Source organism: Mustela erminea, chromosome X (assembly GCF_009829155.1).
Source record: "Mustela erminea isolate mMusErm1 chromosome X, mMusErm1.Pri, whole genome shotgun sequence".
Lineage (NCBI taxonomy): Eukaryota > Metazoa > Chordata > Mammalia > Carnivora > Mustelidae > Mustela > Mustela erminea.
This window is the reverse complement of record NC_045635.1, coordinates 90134955-90156908: the sequence shown is the minus strand read 5'-3', so window position 1 is coordinate 90156908 and position 21954 is coordinate 90134955. Positions and strand designations below refer to the sequence as shown.

Below are 21954 nucleotides of genomic sequence, written 5' to 3'. Positions count from 1 at the left end.
TCAGACTGGGCCTGGACTTGCTGAAAGTTGTTCTCCTAATGATGCTAGGGAAGGATTGATATCCCCCCTGGCTAGGCTGACTTCAGCCTGAAACAATGGGACACTTGGGGTCTTATCTGCATGATCCCATGCCTGCTTGGGTTTGACAACTGCATAGGAAGTGGAAAAGTATCCAAATATCCAACAATGTTCCCATTGCCTTCTCCAAACATCTGTATGCCCACTGTCTCCTGCGACTTCTTGCTTAAGCAAAGTCTTCTATGACTGTACCTCTTTTGCCTCAGTCTCTGAAATTGTTTCTCCCCTCTCATCCTCTCTGACCCATGCCCTGTCCAGTAAACTCATTGAAACTAAGGTTTTAATGGTTGGTAGTAACTTCCTGGGAACCTATTGGCATAATGTGAATAGTAGACTTCAACACCCTCATCCAAGTGGTAGACATTTGAGGCATGACAGAAGGTTAATAGTAGTAGAAGACCCTTCCTAATTCTTAGCAGATCTTACCATGGAAGGTTAGCCCTGGCTGGACTGGTTCTGAACACTAGTGGAGCCTTAGCTCCTGCCAGCCCATGATTACACAAGACCATCAGCATCTGGGAGACCTGTGAAGGGCAACAAAGAGACTTCTACCCTGAGGACATCTCCTTGCAACCCTTCTTAGGCATTCTGTGCCTTTGTGGGCCTCCTCTGGGTTTGCTTACTCCTTTTTTTTTTTTCATCATGATGCCAGGTTATCCTGGAGACCCCGGTATGCCAGGCCTCCCAGGACTTAAAGGAGATGAAGGCATCCAGGGCCAACCTGGCCCTTCTGGTGTCCCCGGCTTACCGGCTTTACCAGGTGAAACAAACTAACCACCCCCTGCACAGACATGCTGGTGCCCAGCATCCCCTTCAGCATCCCCATCTGGTCTGGGTACATACCTAGCCAAAGTCATTGGAAAGGTAAACTGTAGTCACTAAGTTCTCCACCACCAGCCCAAGGCTAATGTATAGGATAGGACATGGCCAAGCAGATTTCCTTTGGCCTGCTGATGTGGTGTTGCTGGACAGACAATCCTTTTGGGGTTTGCAGTAACTGGAGGGGACCGGTGTTGGACAGCTGGAGCCCTGTCACTCTTCAGTGGATTTGCCATCCCAGCTGATGCTTGCCAGCAGGGGCTAACAAAAGCCAAGAGGGGTACACAAGTACCCAGACCCTCACTCTGTGCTTAACTCAGACACTAAATAGCCCAGGAACCTATGACTGAAGCCACCATTAGAGAAGCACACCCATATGTCATTCTATCTTAGTGAATAGAGAAATACCATGCTAGATTCTCAGAGGCCATGATGAGCCAAATGTAAGTTCAGGCAGGACTTTGACAGGCTTCAGTTTCTAAGTTCCTTGGGGATAGACATCTGTAAGGATGCCTGTGCTTTGAAAGCAAGCACCACTGAGGTTGAAAAATCAAAAAGGAGGAGACTGGAGACCAGGCTTCCTGCTCAGGTTCACCACCAAAAAGCTCTGCACCCTTGACCATGTTCCCCCATGTCCTCTGCAGCTGCCCTCTGCCCAAGTTTCTCCCCACTCCGATCCCAAGCAGGCTCCCTACGGCCTCAGCTGAGCCAGTGGAGATGGCTAGACCCATCTGTACAACTAGGGAATTTCCCGAACTGGGAAAGGGGGAGCAAGGCTACAGGGGAGCCTGGATGGGGCTCAATCTCACGACCCTGAGATTGCGACCCTGAGATCCTGACCCTGAGCTGAAACCAAGAGGTTGGCCTAGATGACTCCTAAGGACCCTTCTAAATCTGATGCAAGAGAAGGGCAAATGGTCTCCCCAATTCTTCCTTTGGAGGGAGTTCCCAGCATATGCCGCTGCTTGGAGCACCCCCGGAAGAATAGGATGATGTGATTTGCATTACTTATTACATTATTATTATTATAATTACATTATTATTATTATTATTACATTATTACATTACGTGATTTGCATTGCTTATCCTTCCAGGTATCCCAGGTGCCCTAGGGCCCCAAGGAGTTCCAGGTGTGAAGGGGGACCAAGGAAACCGAGGCCGCACCACAGTTGGGACAGCTGGCCCCCCTGGCAGAGATGGTTTGCCAGGCCTGCCCGGCCTACCGGGCCCACCTGGTAAGTCTTTCATGCTTCTCTTTGGTCTTGAGACTCAGGTGTGATCGGGACTTCAGAACAGTCATGATTCTTGAGGGAGTCATGATTCTTCTCATAGGAGAAGTAGCCAGAACCCTTGGTGCTCCTGGGTCAGAGCCCTGCTGCCACAGTCTAATGACCAGAGTGGTCAGAGCACTCACCCACAAGCAAGCAAGCTAAGGTCGCCTTGATGCCTGAAAGCTGCCTGATGACTTCCAATCTGTGTAGTCATTTCATCCTATCCTCTGTTGTTCCCAGCCCCTCTGTCTCTGGTCTCACAGCTCCTGAAGAAGCAACGTTGGCTCTTTCTCAAGCTTCCTCTGGTCCTTAGGGCTCCACTGGGGTGGGGGGGGCGGGTGGCTGGGAGCCTGAGACATGGGAAGCCAAGCCTGGGCCCTCAAGATGGTTGCTCCAAGCCTCTACAGGGCTTATTCTTATGTCTTCTACTTGAGCATGGGTTCTAGATTCTAAGAGAAAGGGTGGTCACAGGCCCAGCATGTTTCATCATCATCTGAGCCCCATGACCATATCATCTGAACCCTGGGAAGCTTATAGCCATTTCCTCTGTTGTCCCAAGAGCATTTTCTGGGGTAGACATTGGGACTGCTCACTTACTGAAGCTGTCTTGGTAATTCCTGTCCTCTCGGTGTCTAGTCCAGTGCCTGGAACATGGTAGTCCTTCTGTGTGAACCTCAAGGGCACAGGCCTTAGCAACTGAGCTGCTGTGCTGAGTCATACATGATGCATCAATCTTTGTGTTTCCCTTTTCCTGAAGGTCCCACATTTGAGACTGGAACCCTACAAAATGCAGAGCCAGGCTTCCCTGGTCTCCGAGGAGAACAAGGTCCAAAAGGAAACCCAGGCCTCAAAGGAATGAAAGGTGACTTTTTGTTTTTGGTCCCCTTGGGTTTCTGTGTTCCCCTAAAATCCTTGCAGAAGCCTTTCTGGGGCATGAGCAGACTAACAGCTTTGGGAACCTGAACAGAAGCAGTCGGGGGGTCTGATTGGGGATTTGATTATAGGATTGTTGGCAGAGCTCCATATTTAGGGCTCAGAGACTGAGGCTGGTAATTGAGGTCACAGGGGACAAAGTGGTTCACAGGCTCTTCTTCCTCTTCCTATGCCATCTGCCGGCAGAAGCTGTGGCCGGCAGCCCGGGCTATCAGCCCGCACATGCTGCAGCACTTCCCAGTGTGCAAGGCCAAAGGCCGAAAGTCGCTTCTCATTAACTTCAGCCTGAAGGAAAGGACTCTGAACAGGTCAAGTCCTGGCCCTCCAAAAAAGCCAACAGGCCCTAGGAAAACAACCACGGGTCCCCACTGAGAGGGAAGGGCTGATCGATTAACGCAGCCTTCGGCGGCACAGCTCTGTCCATCATCTTACGGCCTCTGGGTCATTCCTCTGTTGCACACTCTTGAGAGCCGGATATTAAAGTGCAAATCAATCAATTCATTTCAGTTGCGGCCCAGGCCAAGGTGGAAGAAGAGGTGAGACTGCAGGCCGAGGAGAGGTTTGGGGATGGCCGAGGGGTTTCAAGTACCCGAGATCTTTCCTCTTCTGTTGCAGAATGACCAGCTCACCTCAGCCTCAAGTAGAGCGGCCCTCACTTCCTCTTCCCTGATCTCAGTGCCACCTCCTAACATGTCACTACTTAATTAGATCCATCTTTGTTGTGCAGCTCCATGGAGGACTATTTGGAGGGAAAAGGAAGGGAATTGCAAGCTTTGACTTAGGATGTGAGCCTGGGCTCTTCCCTGACTCACCGCAGAGCTAGCCTATTTCCTGGCACCTGTTACTAGGCCTTCTGATTCCCTCCATAGAGTTGTTCAAGGTGCAGATCCCTGCATTCATATTATTCTTTTTTCTTGGAAAGGTTGTCCACTTTGTTTAACCATTGTCTTCTTTTTCCCCTAGGGGACTTGGGCTTCTGTGCCTGTGATGGTGGTATCCCTAATACTGGACCACCTGGGGATCCAGGCCTGCCTGGGCCCCCTGGTCTCATAGGCCTTCCAGGCATTAAAGGAATCCGAGGAGATCCAGGCTCTGGGGGTGCACAGGGCCCATCAGGGACTCCAGTAAGTCTTACCCAGCTTTTGCTGGGAGGGAGCACTGGGAGCTCTCCAGGGCCCCTTATTCCCACCCCGTGTGCTTTCCTAAAACACAGAAAAGAGAGATGGGGATAAAACAAAGCTTCAGGATTTGGATCTGTAGTATGAAAAAGTCAGACCAGATGATGTGCAAAGTCCCTTTCTGCATCCTTGCCTCCTCTGTCCCTCCCTTCCTCAATTCTTCCCTTCCTTCCACAAAATCATTTGCAATTGCCTAGCACACTCCGGGGCCCTGAAGGTAAAAATCAAACTAAGACAAGGTTACCATCCTCAAAGATTTAAACTTTGAGAAAGGATAAGAAAATCGGTGGGCAGTTGTGCTCTAAGATGATGATATATTCAAGTGCCCAGAGCGGTGCTAAAAGGGACCCAAGGATCTGTTTCAGGTCAGACCTAGGCTGGGTGCCTGAGTCCTACCCTGTCTCCATCTCCTGATTCTGCCCTTTTGTCTCTTTACCAGGGTTTATTTGGGCCTCGCGGTCCTGTGGGCCCCAAAGGAGAGAAAGGAGAACCGACTCTCAGTTCAGGATCAGGGTTGCCGGGGGAGCAGGGTGATCCTGGCCCCCAGGGGCTCCCTGGGGAGACCGGAGCCCCAGGCAAGGATGGAATACCCGGCTTACCAGGTCTGCCAGGCCTCCCGGTAAGTTGATCATTACTGGGTGACGAACTCTATAAATCCTCACATCTGACTTCAGTCAGCAGTGGGGGGCAGTTCTGATGGCCACTAGACCATGAGACAGGGCAGAACAGAGTCCCCAGCATCTCTTCTGGTCTTGGCCACTAATGCTTCTCTGTGCTTCTCCTTTCAGTAAGATGGGAACCTTTCTCTGGGCCTGGGTCACATTCTCAGTTGATAAACCCCCGTAACCACTGACCCTATTGCTTAAAATGCTTCAACTTCTCACTAGCTTTCCCCTGCAAGTAATCCAGCAGCTTTCTGGGCCCCCAAGGACTGTTACCCTGCTCCTGTTTCCTAACTCCCTCTCCACCACTGATCTAGGAGGTTTTGCATGATCAGATCTCCAAGGGTTGACTAGCTTCGTTCCCATTAACCAAACCAGAGGAATTGATTGAGAAACTAGAGGGATCGAGGATTTTAGCCAAAAGTGAAGCATTGGCCACATTGGTTACCTCTTTCCTGTGGTCAGAAGCCTCTCCTGATCCTTCTTTCAATTAGGATTTCATTCTTTCTTCTGTTTTGTCTAGGGTGACGATGGACAGGGCTTCCCAGGTGAAAAGGGCTTCCCAGGACTTCCTGGTGAAAAGGGCCACAGTGGTCCAACTGGGCCCCCAGGAATTGGGCTACCGGGATCTCCTGGACCTCGAGGGCTTCCTGGAGATCAAGGAATCAATGGATTACCAGGTCAACAAGGCCTCCCTGGACTTCCTGGTAAGTCATAGAATCAGATGGCCTGAGCCCTGAAAAACTGACCCCCAGTAGAGTATGGCTATGACCCAGGTACATGAAATGTGTCAGATGAATAGCCTTGGCAGATTGCAATTTCTAAGGGATTTCATGCAGAAAAGAATCGTAATTATGCCATGGTACACACCACACAGAGCAATGTAGATTTCAGTCCTACTTAGTGAGAAAACTTGGTAACAGACCAGTCTGAAAAAGTAACAGAGCTGCCTTGGGAGCTTATGAGAGCATAGTCTCTGGGAAATTTCAAGCAGATGCCGGATGGCCATTTTGTTATAATTACCATCAAAGTAATGAGCTGGAGATGGGATAGGTGTCCTCTAAATTAGATGGTAATGTCATCAGACCTTCACTCCTGAGGTCTCAGATTGACAAGAGACCCTACCCGTATCTAGTCTTATCGCTATTTTCTACCTTAAATCCTTCCCACTTAAAGAGCTTCTCTTTGTCCCTAAATTGCTGGAATTCTAAGGAGTGACAGCCGTGCTTGTAGATGGCAAAGGGGCCATGCTAATAAATCGCCTTCTTCCAGAACAGCTCTTCATTCCAACTTTGGCTTCCATTTGGGAACCACCCTACTTATGGTTATCTGAAGTTTGGAAACTTGAAATTCATCTCTCATTCTTCATTCGCATTGCTTCTTATGTTCTTTCCTTCCTTTTCTTGCTGTCAATGTCTTGTTATCTCGTGCCCAGCTTATCAAATATACCTCCATTCCTGTTAGAATAAGTGGAGGGTTGAAAGGAAGGATGGGTGGTTGGATAGATGTGTGGGTGAATGGGTGAATGGCAACAACTTCCTATGTGGCTTCTCCTCTCCTACCTCCAGAATTTCACCCACTCAATTCTGCTGTGAACACTGCTGCCAGTATAATGTTTGTAAATTATTGCTGTCATTGTGTTTCGCCCTAGTATGAAGCCACAAATGATGGCCTTTTTCTGGAATGTTCTTCCTTGATTTTCTATTTCTGAACTGTTCTTCCTCTTTTTTTCTATGCAGCCAGGTTTTACCTGTCTTTCAGGGTACAAGCCCCACTTTTCCACTAAGCCTTCTCTTGACCTCCCCAGAATGTCACTGCCACTTCAATTATGTATTTTCTTCTGTTAATGTTTTTGCTTTTCCCAACTGCTTTGTAAGCATCTGGATGCTAAGGGAGGCAATCCTTTTTGGCATGTCTCAATTTGCCTAGTACAATGCAAATTCCTTAAGGGACTAACATATACTTGCAGCAAAAGGGAATTCTCAGTAACCAAAGGGCCATTTCTTAGGCCCGTTTCTTCTCTTTCTACCTTGACACCTTGAAGAATTACCAAAATAAGAAGACAGAAACCAGAGCATGTCAATTTTTATTTCCCATAAAATCTACTTGTGTACGTTGCTATAACAAGGATGATAGTACAGGTTAAGAATCAATGATTCAAGATTCTTAAAACCAAGTCAATATTTCAGTTTATAGATTCCTATGAAGGCAGTAAGGAATTTTTTTTATCAGACTCAATCATCCTGCCTTTTGCAAGTCCTGGTGTCAGCTACAGCTTTGCATCCAGCCCTGTTCCCAGGGACATTATTCCTGGTCATTCCATTGCTCTTCTGCCAACTTTATTCTACACCAACCATTTGTGCAGACAACTGGGTTTTACACTGAGCTATACTGGGACGGTGCACACATACTTATGTGCGCTCAAATCGGATATTATCAGCATTCCGATTGCTTGACAATAGGCTGAGTCAACAGAAAGAGGCCGATGGGAACATTCCTACCCTAAACGTCACTAGGTCCCAGACACAGAAAGCTCTTGGGAATATAGTTTTATAGTAAACTCTAGCCTGGGAGATGCCTTATGCAGAAAATGGTCTTGTTGCAGTTACAAGATTTTCCAAAAAATTACTTCAACTAAGAGCATCAGCTTTCTTTTTTCTCTCCATGGCAACCAAACATAACTCCTCAAAACAAGCGATTTTGTTCCACACATTTTTAAAGACACATAACCTGTGAGCTCTAGACATTGCATTTTGGCCATTACTTTTGCTATGAAAACCAAAGATGAGATTCTGTTTTTTTTTTTCTAAAGAGAGTGTAGAGATGGCTGGGTGAGTGGGCAGGGGCAGGAGAGAATCTGAAACAGGCTGCCCTACGCCCTGCCCAGAGTCTGATGTAGGCCTCCATCTCAGCTCTGAGATCAGACCTGAGCCAAAATCAAGAGTCTGATACTTTTTTTTTTAAATTTTTTATTTTTTATAAACATATATTTTTATCCCCAAGGGTACAGGTCTGTGAATCACCAGGTTTACACACTTCACAGCACTCACCAAAGCACATACCCTCCCCAATGTCCATAATCCCACCCCCTTCTCCCAAACCCCCTCCCCCCAGCAACCCTCAGTTCGTTTTGTGAGATTAAGAGTCACTTATGGTTTGTCTCCCTCCCAATCCCATCTTGTTTCATTGATTCTTCTCCTACCCACTTAAGCCCCCATGTTCCATCACCACTTCCTCATATCAGGGAGATCATATGATAGTTGTCTTTCTCTGCTTGACTTATTTCGCTAAGCATGATACGCTCTAGTTCCATCCATGTTGTCGCAAATGGCAAGATTTCATTTCTTTTGATGGCTGCATAGTATTCCATTGTATATATACCACATCTTCTTGATCCATTCATCTGTTGATGGACATCTAGGTTCTTTCCATAGTTTGGCTATTGTGGACATTGCTGCTATAAACATTCGGGTGCATGTGCCCCTTTGGATCACTACGTTTGTATCCTTAGGGTAAATACCCAATAGTGCAATTGCTGGGTCATAGGGCAGTTCTATTTTCAACATTTTGAGGAACCTCCATGCTGTTTCCCAGAGTGGCTGCACCAGCTTGCATTCCCACCAACAGTGTAGGAGGGTTCCCCTTTCTCCGCATCCTCGCTGACTGGTGTGAGGTGATACCTCATTGTGGTTTTGATTTGTATTTCCCTGTTGCCGAGTATTTGGAGCACTTTTTCATGTGTCTGTTGGCCATCTGGATGTCTTCTTTGCAGAAATGTCTGTTCATGTCCTCTGCCCATTTCTTGATTGGATTATTTATTCTTTGGGTGTTGAGTTTGCTAAGTTCTTTATAGATTCTGGACACTAGTCCTTTATCTGATATGTCGTTTGCAAATATCTTCTCCCATTCTGTCAGTTGTCTTTTGATTTTGTTAACTGTTTCCTTTGCTGTGCAAAAGCTTTTGATCTTGATGAAATCCCAATAGTTCATTTTTGCCCTTGCTTCCCTTGCCTTTGGCGTTGTTCCTAGGAAGATGTTGCTGCGGCTGAGGTCGAAGAGGTTGCTGCCTGTGTTCTCCTCAAGGATTTTGAAGGATTCCTTTCGCACATTGAGGTCCTTCATCCATTTTGAGTCTATTTTTGTGTGTGGTGTAAGGAAATGGTCCAATTTCATTTTTCTGCATGTGGCTGTCCAATTTTCCCAGCACCATTTATTGAAGAGGCTGTCTTTTTTCCATTGGACATTCGTTCCTGCTTTGTCGAAGATTAGTTGACTGTAGAGTTGAGGGTCTATTTCTGGGCTCTCTATTGTGTTCCATTGATCTATATGTCTGTTTTTGTGCCAGTACCATGCTGTCTTGATGATGACAGCTTTGTAATAGAGCTTGAAGTCCGGAATTGTGATGCCACCAACGTTGGCTTTCTTTTTCAATATCCCTTTGGCTATTCGAGGTCTTTTCTGGTTCCATATAAATTTTAGAATTATTTGTTCCATTTCTTTGAAAAAGATGGATGGTACTATGACAGGAATTGCATTAAAGGTGTAGATTGCTTTAGGTAGCATAGACATTTTCACAATATTTATTCTTCCAATCCAGGAGCATGGAACATTTTTCCATTTCTTTGTGTCTTCCTCAATTTCTTTCATGAGTACTTTATAGTTTTCTGAGTATAGATTCTGTGCCTCTTTGGTTAGGTTTATTCCTAGGTATCTTATGGTTTTGGGTGCAATTGTAAATGGGATGGACTCCTTAATTTCTCTTTCTTCTGTCTTGTTGTTGGTGTAGAGAAATGCAACTGATTTCTGTGCATTGATTTTATATCCTGACACTTTACTGAATTCCTGTACAAGTTCTAGCAGTTTTGGAGTGGAGTCTTTTGGGTTTTCCACATATAGTATCATATCATCTGCGAAGAGTGATAATTTGACTTCTTCTTTGCCGATTTGGATGCCTTTAATTTCCTTTTGTTGTCTTATTGCTGAGGCTAGGACCTCTAGTACTATGTTGAATAGCAGTGGTGATAATGGACATCCCTGCCGTGTTCCTGACCTTAGCGGAAAAGCTTTCAGTTTTTCTCCATTGAGAATGATATTTGCGGTGGGTTTTTCATAGATGGCTTTGATGATATAGAGGTATGTGCCCTCTATCCCTACACTTTGAAGAGTTTTGATCAGGAAGGGATGCTGTACTTTGTCAAATGCTTTTTCAGCATCTATTGAGGGTATCATATGGTTCTTGTTCTTTCTTTTATTGATGTGTTGTATCACATTGACTGATTTGCAGATGTTGAACCAACCTTGCAGCCCTGGAATAAATCCCACTTGGTCGTGGTGAATAATCCTTTTAATGTACTGTTGAATCCTATTGGCTAGTATTTTGTTGAGTATTTTCGCATCTGTGTTCATCAAGGATATTGGTCTATAGCTCTCTTTTTTGATGGGATCCTTGTCTGGTTTTGGGATCAAGGTGATGCTGGCCTCATAAAATGAGTTTGGAAGTTTTCCTTCCATTTCTATTCTTTGGAACAGTTTCAGGAGAATAGGAATTAGTTCTTTAAATGTTTGGTAGAATTCCCCCGGGAAGCCGTCTGGCCCTGGGCTTTTGTTCGTTTGGAGATTTTTTTTTTTTAAAGATTTTATTTATTTATTTGAGAGAGAAACAGTGAGAGAGAACATGAGCGAGGAGAAGGTCAGAGAGAGAAGCAGACTCCCTGTGGAGCTGGGAGCCCTATGCGGGACTCGATCCCGGGACTCCGGGATCATGACCTGAGCCGAAGGCAGTCGTCCAACCAACTGAGCCACCCAGGCGTCCCTCGTTTGGAGATTTTTAATGACTGTTTCAATCTCCTTACTGGTTATGGGTCTGTTCAGGCTTTCTATTTCTTCCTGGTTCAGTTGTGGTAGTTTATATGTTTCTAGGAATGCATCCATTTCTTCCAGATTGTCAAATTTATTGGCGTAGAGTTGCTCATAGTATGTTCTTATAATAGTTTGTATTTCTTTGGTGTTAGTTGTGATCTCTCCTCTTTCGTTCATGATTTTATTTATTTGGGTCCTTTCTCTTTTCTTTTTGATAAGTCGGGCCAGGGGTTTATCAATTTTATTAATTCTTTCAAAGAACCAGCTCCTAGTTTCGTAGATTTGTTCTATTGTTTTTTTGGTTTCTATTTCATTGATTTCTGTTCTGATCTTTATGATTTCTCTTCTCCTGCTGGGCTTAGGGTTTCTTTCTTGTTCTTTCTCCAGCTCCTTTAGGTGTAGGGTTAGGTTGTGTACCTGAGACCTTTCTTGTTTCTTGAGAAAGGCTTGAACCGCTATATATTTTCCTCTCAGGACTGCCTTTGTTGTGTCCCACAGATTTTGAACCGTTGTATTTTCATTATCATTTGTTTCCATGATTTTTTTCAATTCTTCTTTAATTTCCCGGTTGACCCATTCATTCTTTAGAGGGATGCTGTTTAGTCTCCATGTATTTGGGTTCTTTTCAAACTTCTTTTTGTGGTTGAGTTCTAGCTTTAGAGCATTGTGGTCTGAAAATATGCAGGGAATGATCCCAATCTTTTGATACCGGTTGAGTCCTGATTTAGGACCGAGGATGTGATCTATTCTGGAGAATGTTCCATGTGCACTAGAGAAGAATGTGTATTCTGTTACTTTGGCATGAAATGTTCTGAATATATCTGTGATGTCCATCTGGTCCAGTGTGTCGTTTAAGGCCTTTATTTTCTTGCTGATCTTTTGCTTGGATGATCTGTCCATTTCAGTGAGGGGAGTGTTAAAGTCCCCTACTATTATTGTATTATTGTTTATGTGTTTCTTTGATTTTGTTATTAATTGTTTTATATAGTTGGCTGCTCCCACGTTGGGGGCATAGATATTTAAAATTGTTAGATCTTCTTGTTGGACAGACCCTTTGAGTATGATATAGTGTCCTTCCTCATCTCTTATTATAGTCTTTGGCTTAAAATCTAATTGATCTGATATAAGGATTGCCACTCCTGCTTTCTTCTGATGTCCATTAGCATGGTAAATTCTTTTCCACCCCCTCACTTTAAATCTGGAGGTGTCTTCGGGCTTAAAATGAGTTTCTTGGAGGCAACATATAGATGGGTTTTGTTTTTTTATCCATTCTGATACCCTGTGTCTTTTGACAGGGGCATTTAGCCCATTAACATTCAGGGTAACTATTGAGAGATATGAATTTAGTGCCATTGTATTGCCTGTAAGGTGACTGTTACTGTATATGGTCTCTGTTCCTTTCTGATCTACCACTTGTAGGCTCTCTCTTTGCTTAGAGGACCCCTTTCAATATTTCCTGTAGAGCTGGTTTGGTGTTTGCAAATTCTTTCAGTTTTTGTTTGTCCTGGAAGCTTTTAATCTCTCCTTCGATTTTCAATGATAGCCTAGCTGGATATAGTATTCTTGGCTGCATGTTTTTCTCGTTTAGTGCTCTGAAAATATCATGCCCGCTCTTTCTGGCCTGCCAGGTCTCTGTGGATAAGTCAGCTGCCAATCTAATATTTTTACCATTGTATGTTACAGACTTCTTTTCCCGGGCTGCTTTCAGGATTTTCTCTTTGTCACTGAGACTTGTAAATTTTACTATTAGGTGACGGGGTGTGGGCCTATTCTTATTGATTTTGAGGGGCGTTCTCTGAACCTCCTGAATTTTGATGCTCGTTCCCTTTGCCATATTGGGGAAATTCTCCCCAATAATTCTCTCCAGTATACCTTCTGCTCCCCTCTCTCTTTCTTCTTCTTCTGGAATCCCAATTATTCTAATGTTGTTTCGTCTTATGGTGTCACTTATCTCTCGAATTCTCCCCTCGTGGTCCAGTAGCTGTTTGTCCCTCTTTTGCTCAGCTTCTTTATTCTCTGTCATTTGGTCTTCTATATCACTAATTCTTTCTTCTGCCTCATTTATCCTAGCAGTGAGAACCTCCATTTTTAATTGCACCTCATTAATAGCTTTTTTGATTTCAACTTGGTTAGATTTTAGTTCTTTTATTTCTCTAGAAAGGGCTTTTATATCTCTCGAGAGGGTTTCTCTAATATCTTCCATGCCTTTTTCGAGCCCGGCTAGAACCTTGAGAATTGTCATTCTGAACTCTAGATCTGACATATTACCAATGTCTGTATTGATTAGGTCCCTAGCCTTTGGTACTGCCTCTTGTTCTTTTTTTTGTGTTGAATTTTTCCTTCTTGTCATTTTGTCCAGATAAGAGTATATGAAGGAGCAAGTAAAATACTAAAAGGGTGGCAACAACCCCAGGAAAATATGCTTTAACCAAATTAGAAGAGATCCCAAATCATGAGGCGGGAGAAAGGGGATAAAAAGAGGTTCAAAAAGGAAGAAAGAAAAGAAAAAAAAAAAGAAAAAAGAAAAAAAAAAAAGAAAAGAATTTAAAAAAAAGAAAACAAATAAGAAAAATATAAAAAATAAAAAATATATATATTAGATAAACTGGTTAAAAAACGTTAAAAAGGAAAAAGGTAAAAGTTAAAAAAAAATTTTACCAGAAGGCGAGAAAAAAAAACAAAAAATGAAAAAGAAAAAAATTAAATTAACTGCAAGACTAAAAAAAATCATAACAAATAGCATGGAGGACATGGGGACTTAGAGTGGAGAAGGGAGTTGGGGGAAATTGGAAGCGGAGGTGAACCATGAGAGACTATGGACTCTGAAAAACAATCTGAGGGTTTTGAAGGGACGGGGGGTGGGTGGTTGGGGTACCAGGTGGTGGGTATTATAGAGGGCACGGATTGCATGGAGCACGGGGTGTGGTGCAAAAATAATGAATACTGTTATGCTGGAAATAAAAAAAAAAAAATTGGGAACAAAAAAAAAAAAAATCACAGGGAAAAAGCCATGAGTTCCGTGCTTTGCTTTCTCCTCCTCTGGAATTCTGCTGCTCTCCTTGGTATTGAAACCGCACTCCTTGGTAGGTGAACTTGGTCTCAGCTGGATTTCTTGTTGATCTTCTGGGGGAGGGGCCTGTTGTAGTGATTCTCAAGTGTCTTTGCCCCAGGTGGAATTGCACCGCCCTTAGCAGGGGCCGGGGTGAGTAATCCGCTTGGGTTTGCTTTCAGGAGCTTTTGTTCCCTGAGCGCTTTCCGTAGAGTTCCAGATGACGGGAATACAAATGGCGGCCTCCTGGTCTCCGGCCTGGAGGAGCCGAGAGCCCAGGGCCCCACTCCTCAGTGTGCCCTCAGAGAACAACGCCCAGTTACTCCCGTCTGCCTGACCTCCGGCCGCGCTCCGAGCTCACCAAGCCTGCGACCAGTTCAAGGTTACACCGAGCTGTGAGCTTACTGTCGGCTCTGTCTCTGTAGCCGGCTTTCCCGTTCCAGTACCCGCAAGCTCTGCGACACTCAGACACCCCCCATCTTTCTGTGACCCTGCGGGACCTGAGGCCACGCTGACCCTGCGTGGGCTTCGCTCCGGTTTAGCCTCTGGAGCGATGTCCCTCAGCGGAACAGACTTTTAAAAGTCCTGATTTTGTGCGCCGTTGCTCCGCCGCTTGCTGGGAGCCGGCCCCTCCCCCCGGGGTCTATCTTCCCGTCGCTTTGGATTCACTTCTCCGCCGGTCCTACCTTTCAGAAAGTGGTTGTTTTTCTGTTTCCAGAATTGCTGTTCTTCTCTTCGATCTGCCGATGGATTTTCAGGTGTTTGCAATCTTTAGATAAGCTATCTAGCTGATCTCCGGCTAGCTGAAGTAGTCTCAGCCTGCTACTTCTCCGCCATCTTGACTCCTCCCCCAGAGTCTGATACTTAACGAACTGAGCCATTCAGGTGCCCCCGAAGATGCTGTTCTTTTTTTTTTTTTTTTTAAGATTTTTTATTTATTTATTTGACAGAGATCACAAGTAGGCAGAGAGGCAGGCAGAGAGAGAGAGAGGAGGAAGCAGGCTCCCTGCTGAGTAGAGAGCCCGATGCGGGACTCGATCCTGGGACCCCGAGATCATAACCTGAGCCGAAGGCAGCGGCTTAACCCACTGAGCCACCCAGGTGCCCCCGAAGATGCTGTTCTTAATGTACTCACTCCAACCAGCCGTGGCCCAGGCTAGGATGGCTGCATTGCCAGGAAAGGGAATGTAGTCATTAGAAGCCTTCTACTCGAGTGGTGTGACTTATTACAAACCTTGGACAAGCAGACAACTGGCTGTTTCCAAAGAGGCTCTCAACCAGATGCTCATAGCAATCATTCACCCTGGTTATTGCCGACACAGCTACAGTGTCCTTGATCCCCGTGTGCATGTCAGCTCTCTCCCTTCAATCCAGACAGGGAATGTGATATGTGGGCATACCCAGACTGCAGCCCAGACGTAACCTAGGGCCTCAGGGAACTCCCATCCTGGTTTAATTTTCTTCTTTACTCGATTGGTCTAGGTGACTGCTGCTGCAGGGAGAGCATTGGTAAAGGAGACTTAGTCACAGAGGGAGGTGAGCACTAGCTCAGTCTTGAAGTTCTCGAACACCAGTGTGGGGAAAAGCTCCTTTCCTTTTCATTCACCTCTATCTCAGACACCCATGATCTGAGCACCACACTAGAGCCTCTGGTTGGTTGGGGGGGTGGGTTGTGATCCTAAGGCTGGGGCACAAAGTAGTAAGTAGGCACGCGGTCTCTGAGAGGGACTTGATTTCCTTCACCATGCATGTCAATGGCTTCGCTGATGTCTGCCTGGAGCCCCTTCATTTGGTGAACTTAACTGGGGCCATAACTTGCCTTGGGAGTTACCCGGAAGGATGTATACATGTCTGATGTTCATTCAGGGGACCCCGAGTAAATGGAGATGTTAGAATCTCAAGAAACAGAGGTGCTTTTTATTCTGAAGTTGCCTCTGGGCAGTAACAGGGACAATTTGGATTAATTAGCTCCAGCATTGCACTTGCAAAAGAGAACTCAGAGACAATTTCTGCTTTGTCAGGGGAGGAGTCTCTGAATTCAGGATAGAAAGTAGAAGACAGAGGAGTAAAGTGAAAGAGCCAGATGCCAGGGTGACTTGAAGTTCTTCCCTCCTGAGCATTTCAACCCTCCGCTTGCAATACACAAGGGTGCTGGGGTGTGTGGGTCTTTTCCAAATGCCAGTCCTTGGCCTCATCCTCTAAAGGTTTGTTTTTATCTGGCTATCACAAGGGAAAAGAATTTATGAAACTTATCTGATGACTGGAGTGAGGATGGATGTTCATGTTTACAGCCAGCACAGAGTCATTGGATTTTACCCTTTATTTTGTAAGATTGAAAGCCACGGATCTGCATGTTTGTTTGATGCGCTGGAGTCAACAGGCTACTGAAATGGCGAGGACATGAGAACCTTCTGCAGGGTCCCTCTCACGCTAGCATCCAGGGAGGCTGCTTTTCAGCCTAGTCCAAAGGACAGAGGCCCAAGCTGAGCACAGGATTGGCAGCCTTTACTCAGCCAAGCATCTTCTCATGTTGAGCTTGCCCACCATGTCTAGTTCTACAGTATGGAAATGGCCCTCAGAAACAGCCCCATCATCCCAAAGCCTGGAAGGATGGAGTTGGGTGTGACCACCTACGGGGGAAGATCAGGCCCAAAGGTCCTCTCCCCAGCTGCAGAAGACTCTCAGAACCTGAGGTCTAGAAGGCAGATAGTGGTTCCCCAGGCTACAGACTACTGTCGCTAACCAGACTAATGCAGAAACCAGGGGATGGCCTTGGAAGTGTCTTCTGAATAATCCTCCTTAAATAAGATGATTTTTAAAAATGCCCATTCACTGAGGAATGGCTGGGGAGCTGGGCACCAGGCAAAACACTGCTAGCATCATGTTGTGTCTTCCTCACCAACACCATAGGAGAAAACAGCTCCCATTTGATGCCTGAAGCTCAAAGAGGTTAAAGTATCTTGCCCCCATGACGAGTGAGTAGCCGAACTAGGATGTAAGCTCCCATCTCTGGCCTCAGAGCCCAGCATCTTAACCAATGCACTATACTGTTCAATTCCCCATTTTGCTTTCAGACTGGAACAAGTGGAGGAAGAATGGCAGGAAGTTGAGTATGTGAACTGAATCATAGCTTGTATACATATCTGTATGAAATGCAATTTGTGATTTCCTTTAAGTACGGGTGAAAGCTATAGCAGTTTACTGGAACTGTTGGCTCTGTGGCTTTTAGCAGACCTTGGGGGATTGTTTTAATGAATAGGCAAGACTAATTTTAATTAGCATAGCAATTGTTTGTAAATGGCACTTGAGGGACTCGACATGCAATTTGTTCATCAGCATTTTATTAAACGTCCCCTCTGTGATCTTATATAGACTCTTTATTTGCATCATGAACGAGCAAGGAGGAATTTGCTAGCGGAAGGGCTGGGCATGCCAATTTCAATGTCTCAAACACTGAAATTGACTACTGCTTCTCCCTGAGTCACAGAGTTGACTTTTTCAAAGAAGGAGCTGAGGGAAGGTTCACTGTTGGTCTGTCACAGCCAAGAGCATGGCCTTCAGTGTTTGCCTAGCACAGAAATCCAGCTACCTTCAGACCAGGGCCATCATCGGTAGGTTTCTGGAGATCTCAAATGGGGTGGGGCAAAAGAACACAATGGGTTGTTTTCATTTCAAGAAAAGGGCAGACATGTAAACTGGAGGGGTCTTGGCTGCAAGCCCTCCAGTCTAGTCACCTGGCCATAATGGATCCTGAGGATGAACCCCAAGCCCCCATTGTAGGGACAGGCTCCATATGAGGGTGGGATGAGTAGGCAGTTCCCCTTTGCTGCTGCTCCTACAGAGGTTATCTTTCAGAAATCTTGTTAGGTGACATCTGCTGCATAGGTGACTGCCTGCCCACTGGGCATTGATGATTTAGGAAGTGGCTTTCCGGCACTTGGCCCCTAGGGGTACCATTATCTACAAGCCTCTGCACTAGGAGTAACTCCCAAGAGCTTCTGATGTCAGGATTCTTCTGCATGGGCTCCCAGCTGCTGGGTAGGAAGAACTTGGTTGTGCCATCCAAGGGGATGGGAATAAAGTATCATGCTAGCGGGAAATCCGTTCTGACTCAGTGGGCTCACTGGATGCTTCCATGTCACCACTTACAGGGATCACCTTGCCATGTATAATTCCTGGGTCCTATGGTCCATCAGGCTTACCAGGAGTTCCCGGATTCCCAGGTATGGCATGAGACCAGAGAATGCCACTGAGCACGCTAGTAAGGGCCAATGAGCCCACGGAAGTGGGCAACATGTTGGCAGCATTTGGGGGGGAGAACCACATTCCTCCTGAGAGAGCGGCCTTGAACACTGAGGAAATAGAATGGCTCTTGGAGAAGTCTGTGTGGGGAGGTAAGGGTAGGAGCCCGTCCCCCCACCCGAGGGACCAGGATTCTTGAGTGAACATCCCAAGGGTGGTCAGCCACCCTGAATTTCCTTTCCCCTCACCACTCATGTTTGGGTTCGCAGGCCCTAAAGGGGCCCGTGGCCTCCCTGGGACCCCAGGCCAGCCCGGACTGCATGGGAATAAAGGAGAGCCTGGAAGTCCAGGATTGGTTCACCTTCCTGAATTGCCAGGTAAGGAATAAAGCTTTTCCTCACCTGCTTCTCCTCTGCTGGGACCATGGGCTTGAATCATGGTAGCCAGCCAGCCACTGGTCACGGGCAGTGAGGTCTGCACTCTGGTGTGCGTGGGGTGGTTTTGATTTCCTACCCAGGAGGCACAGGGCTTCAAGCTTGGGTGTGACAGTGAGTCAGAGTGCTCAGGGCAATCAGCCGGGACCAGCTGGAGTTCAGATGGAAAGTGCCTCTGCCTGAGGTTGTGAAGCCACTAGTGAGAGAGCTAGGATTCCCCCCCCCCCCCCCCGCTCCCCCTTAGCTGACTGCCAAGCCTCTGGCAAGTTCTGGGCTCCATTCCTTCCAGGTCAGACAAAGAGATTGAAATGAGTCAAAAGGAAGGGGTTCCTTTCTACCCCTTGGCTCACACCCTGTTGCAAGCTTGTTCTCCATTGCACCAGGGGGTCTTAAACTCTGTTGCCAGATCTGCGGCCCCAGCATCACCTGGGAACCTGTTAATAATGCAGAGTCTTGGCCCCTCGGCAGAGCTAGCTCAGAAGCTGGGGGGGGGCGCTAGGTGGGGGTGCTCAGCCATGTGGGTATGGCCAAGCACCCCCTCCCCAGGTAGTTCTGACCCACACACAGTTTGAGAACCACCCTGCTCTGTAGCATGGGGCTTGTCATGGGCCATGTCCTCCATGGTTTATTTACCCAGCTTCAATCCCCTCCGACCACCCAGGAAGAGGAAGACATGACAGCAGGGGGAGATGACTGCAGAAGAAATTGGGCCTTTGACAGGGAGTCCTGGGTATATAACCTGTGCTCTTTGGCCTGTGAAACAGCCCGGAGAGTGGGTTACTGGGCTCAGCCCAAGGCCTTACTGAGCTAGAAACTTCTGCAGCTTGCATGGTGCATCCCCGCCTCTGGGTGCATCCTCCCAGGACCAGGGGCTCCTGCCTTTCAAGAGAAGTGACATACATTATCAAAATATTAGCTTTTGCAATAGAAAAACCAAAATCTGTCTCAGGGATCTCCACCCAGACCTATCCCTTCTAAACCTCCATGGCCTTTTTATTTTTTGCCTCTCTACATTTAGGATTTCCTGGACCTCGTGGGGAGAAGGGCTTGCCTGGGTTTCCTGGGCTCCCTGGAAAAGATGGCTTGCCCGGGAAACTTGGCAGTCCAGGTTTACCCGGTTCCAAGGGAGCACCCGGTGACATCTTTGGCGCTGAGGATGGTGCTCCAGGAGAGCAAGGCCTCCAGGGATTGCCAGGGGACAAAGGATTTCCTGGAGACTCTGGCCTTCTGGGACCCAAGGGTGACTCTTTTTGACTCACATAACAATCTACAGAAAGTCTTTCAGTGACCAGTATATCCTTGCATGAATAGACACCTGAGTCTGGGGTAATGGACCCATGAGGGGTGACACTGAAAAGCCATTTTGTTCTGTCTCTCACTTCTGGGGACTTTTTCTTAAATCGCTGGAGTCTGTTCTCCTTACTTCGTAAATCCCGAAGTAACTGTAAGAGTGAGTTGGGTTTCGTGTACAGCCTCTGATCTGATTTGTCACTAGGGCAAGAGCAGCAAGGGCTGGGGCAGAGGAGGCCACCACACCGGGGATGTAACCTGGGCCAACGTCTTGTGCTGCAAGTTGCTTTGGTGACCAGTCCCTGCTGTCCATCCAGGCTGTTGATCATCTGTCCCTTCCTTTCATTAGGTTTGCTTGGGAAGTCGGGCCTGCTAGGCCCCAAAGGTGAGCGGGGCAGCCCCGGCATGCCGGGCCACGTGGGACAGCCAGGGCCCCCAGGGCCTCAGGGTCTGTTTGGCGTCAAGGGCAAACCCGGGCTCCCAGGTGCACCAGGCTTTCCCGGCCCTTCAGGTAGGTCCTTTGGAGGAGGAGCCCCGGCTTGACAGCCTTAAGCCGGGGCCCTGGGCCCTGTCGCCCTGGGGGGCAACCACAGCAGTGCACCAGGGGCAGGGTCTAGAAGGATCCTCGACCTTCTCAACCTCTCACGGTTCCCAGTCTCAGGGGGCCCTGGCAGTGCCAAGCAGAAGAGATTTCTGCACTTTAGCTTCCAAAAGGGTAGCACACGTCCCTCCCTGTCCCTTCCCCATGGCCTCGCTCCCCCTTTCCCAGTTCAGGAAGTGCCCTAGTTGTGCAGGTGGGTCTAGCCATCTCCACTGGCTTGGCTGGGACTGTGGGGAGCCTGCTTGGGATCAGGGTTGGGGTGGGGAAGCTTGGGAAGAGGGCGGCTGTATGGTGACTTGCCTCTCCGGAGGCCGTGCCTCTGAGGACCTGCAGCCAAAGCAGCCGTCCCTGGGCCGTGGGGCTGACATCCACCCATTGGCTCCAGACTAGCGTTCATGGTGCACCTGCTCCTCATACTACCCACCTCACCCCTACCTCAGTGACTACGTGACCCCCCCTCCCCTTATTCCTGGCCACATGACTGTAGTTGAGTTTCTGCCGAGCCACTAAAACCCTTTTTATCCCTTTTATCCTTCTGTGTTTCTGGGGTCTTCCCATGGGCTGTCCAGGTGAGAAAACAGTAGGCAAGCTCACAGGCTAACACCCCCACTGGCTTCCCTGCTCAAGGCATTCACAGACTATACACTAGAACCTGGCATAGCCAGGGGTCCCCGGACTCATGCTGGGGCGTTGGCCCCCATTGAATTTCCTTCCCTTGTTGTGGAATCCCCTTCCCAGCCCCCCATTAGAATCCTGGGGCTTGTGGCTACTGGATGCTTTTCAATTCGTGGAAAGCCAAGTCAGCCATTCATTGAGGTCCTTGGGGGCCCAAACACATCTGTCGTCACTGATTTAATCCTTTGGTTTTTTAATTTCCTCGCTTTGTACCTGAACATTCTACTTGGGCAGCAGCTCAGGAGGTTAATCCCATTGACCAACTTAAACCCCGGTGAAAGAAATCCCAGAATACCTAGGAGACCAAATGGGCCTTGGGGATTTCTACAGGACTTGGCACTAGGGGGTCTTTCAATCTTAAGGCCAAGGAACTGGCTGATTTAACTGCTTGCAAGAAGGATTAAAAGGGCAGCCCTGTCTCCATGGCTCCCTAGGAGGCTGAAACAATGGCTCAGCTTTAACCTCTACTTCCCCGGATTGGCTCAGGAAACAGCCATTGTGGCATGGTTCAGACAGTACGTACCAGGAAGCCAGGGTCCAGTTGCCTCCCTGGCTTCCCAGAGCCCCATTCACAGGCAAAGATGTGAACCCCATTCATAAAAGGGGGAAGAAGCTCTAACTGGAAGGGGTTTGCGTGCCCTGCCAGCCGCCATGCCACGCTGAGAGTGATAGCCATTGGCATGTGTGCTTCTCGGGATGGTGAAAGCTAAGGCTTCAGCCAGCCTAGAAGCCTGCCAGTTAGCCACCTGCATGGGGCCATTGTTAAGAGACCATTTCCAACACCCACCCAGCCAACCAGAAGCCATGGGAGTGGGCACCGGCCCAGATCTGGACACAGCCTCCCTTGACACTGTCCCATGTTC

The 21954-nt window shown here is 47.3% G+C and overlaps 1 protein-coding gene across 4 annotated transcripts in view; it reads left to right on the top strand.

Moving 5' to 3' along the window:
* The window catches only part of COL4A6 (collagen type IV alpha 6 chain), a 281441-nt gene that overhangs the window by 239201 nt on the left and 20286 nt on the right, over positions 1 to 21954 (top strand). For 3 of the 4 annotated variants that reach the window (XM_032331816.1, XM_032331817.1, XM_032331815.1), the window contains 11 exons: positions 731 to 838; positions 1992 to 2132; positions 2926 to 3030; positions 4065 to 4225; positions 4719 to 4898; positions 5465 to 5648; positions 15332 to 15385; positions 18001 to 18072; positions 18361 to 18468; positions 19544 to 19765; positions 20165 to 20326. In XM_032331816.1, coding sequence (XP_032187707.1) covers positions 731 to 838; positions 1992 to 2132; positions 2926 to 3030; positions 4065 to 4225; positions 4719 to 4898; positions 5465 to 5648; positions 15332 to 15385; positions 18001 to 18072; positions 18361 to 18468; positions 19544 to 19765; positions 20165 to 20326 — 1497 coding nt within the window. The remainder of the gene's footprint in view (positions 1 to 730; positions 839 to 1991; positions 2133 to 2925; positions 3031 to 4064; positions 4226 to 4718; positions 4899 to 5464; positions 5649 to 15331; positions 15386 to 18000; positions 18073 to 18360; positions 18469 to 19543; positions 19766 to 20164; positions 20327 to 21954) is intronic. The other variant, XM_032331818.1, reaches the window with a different exon arrangement.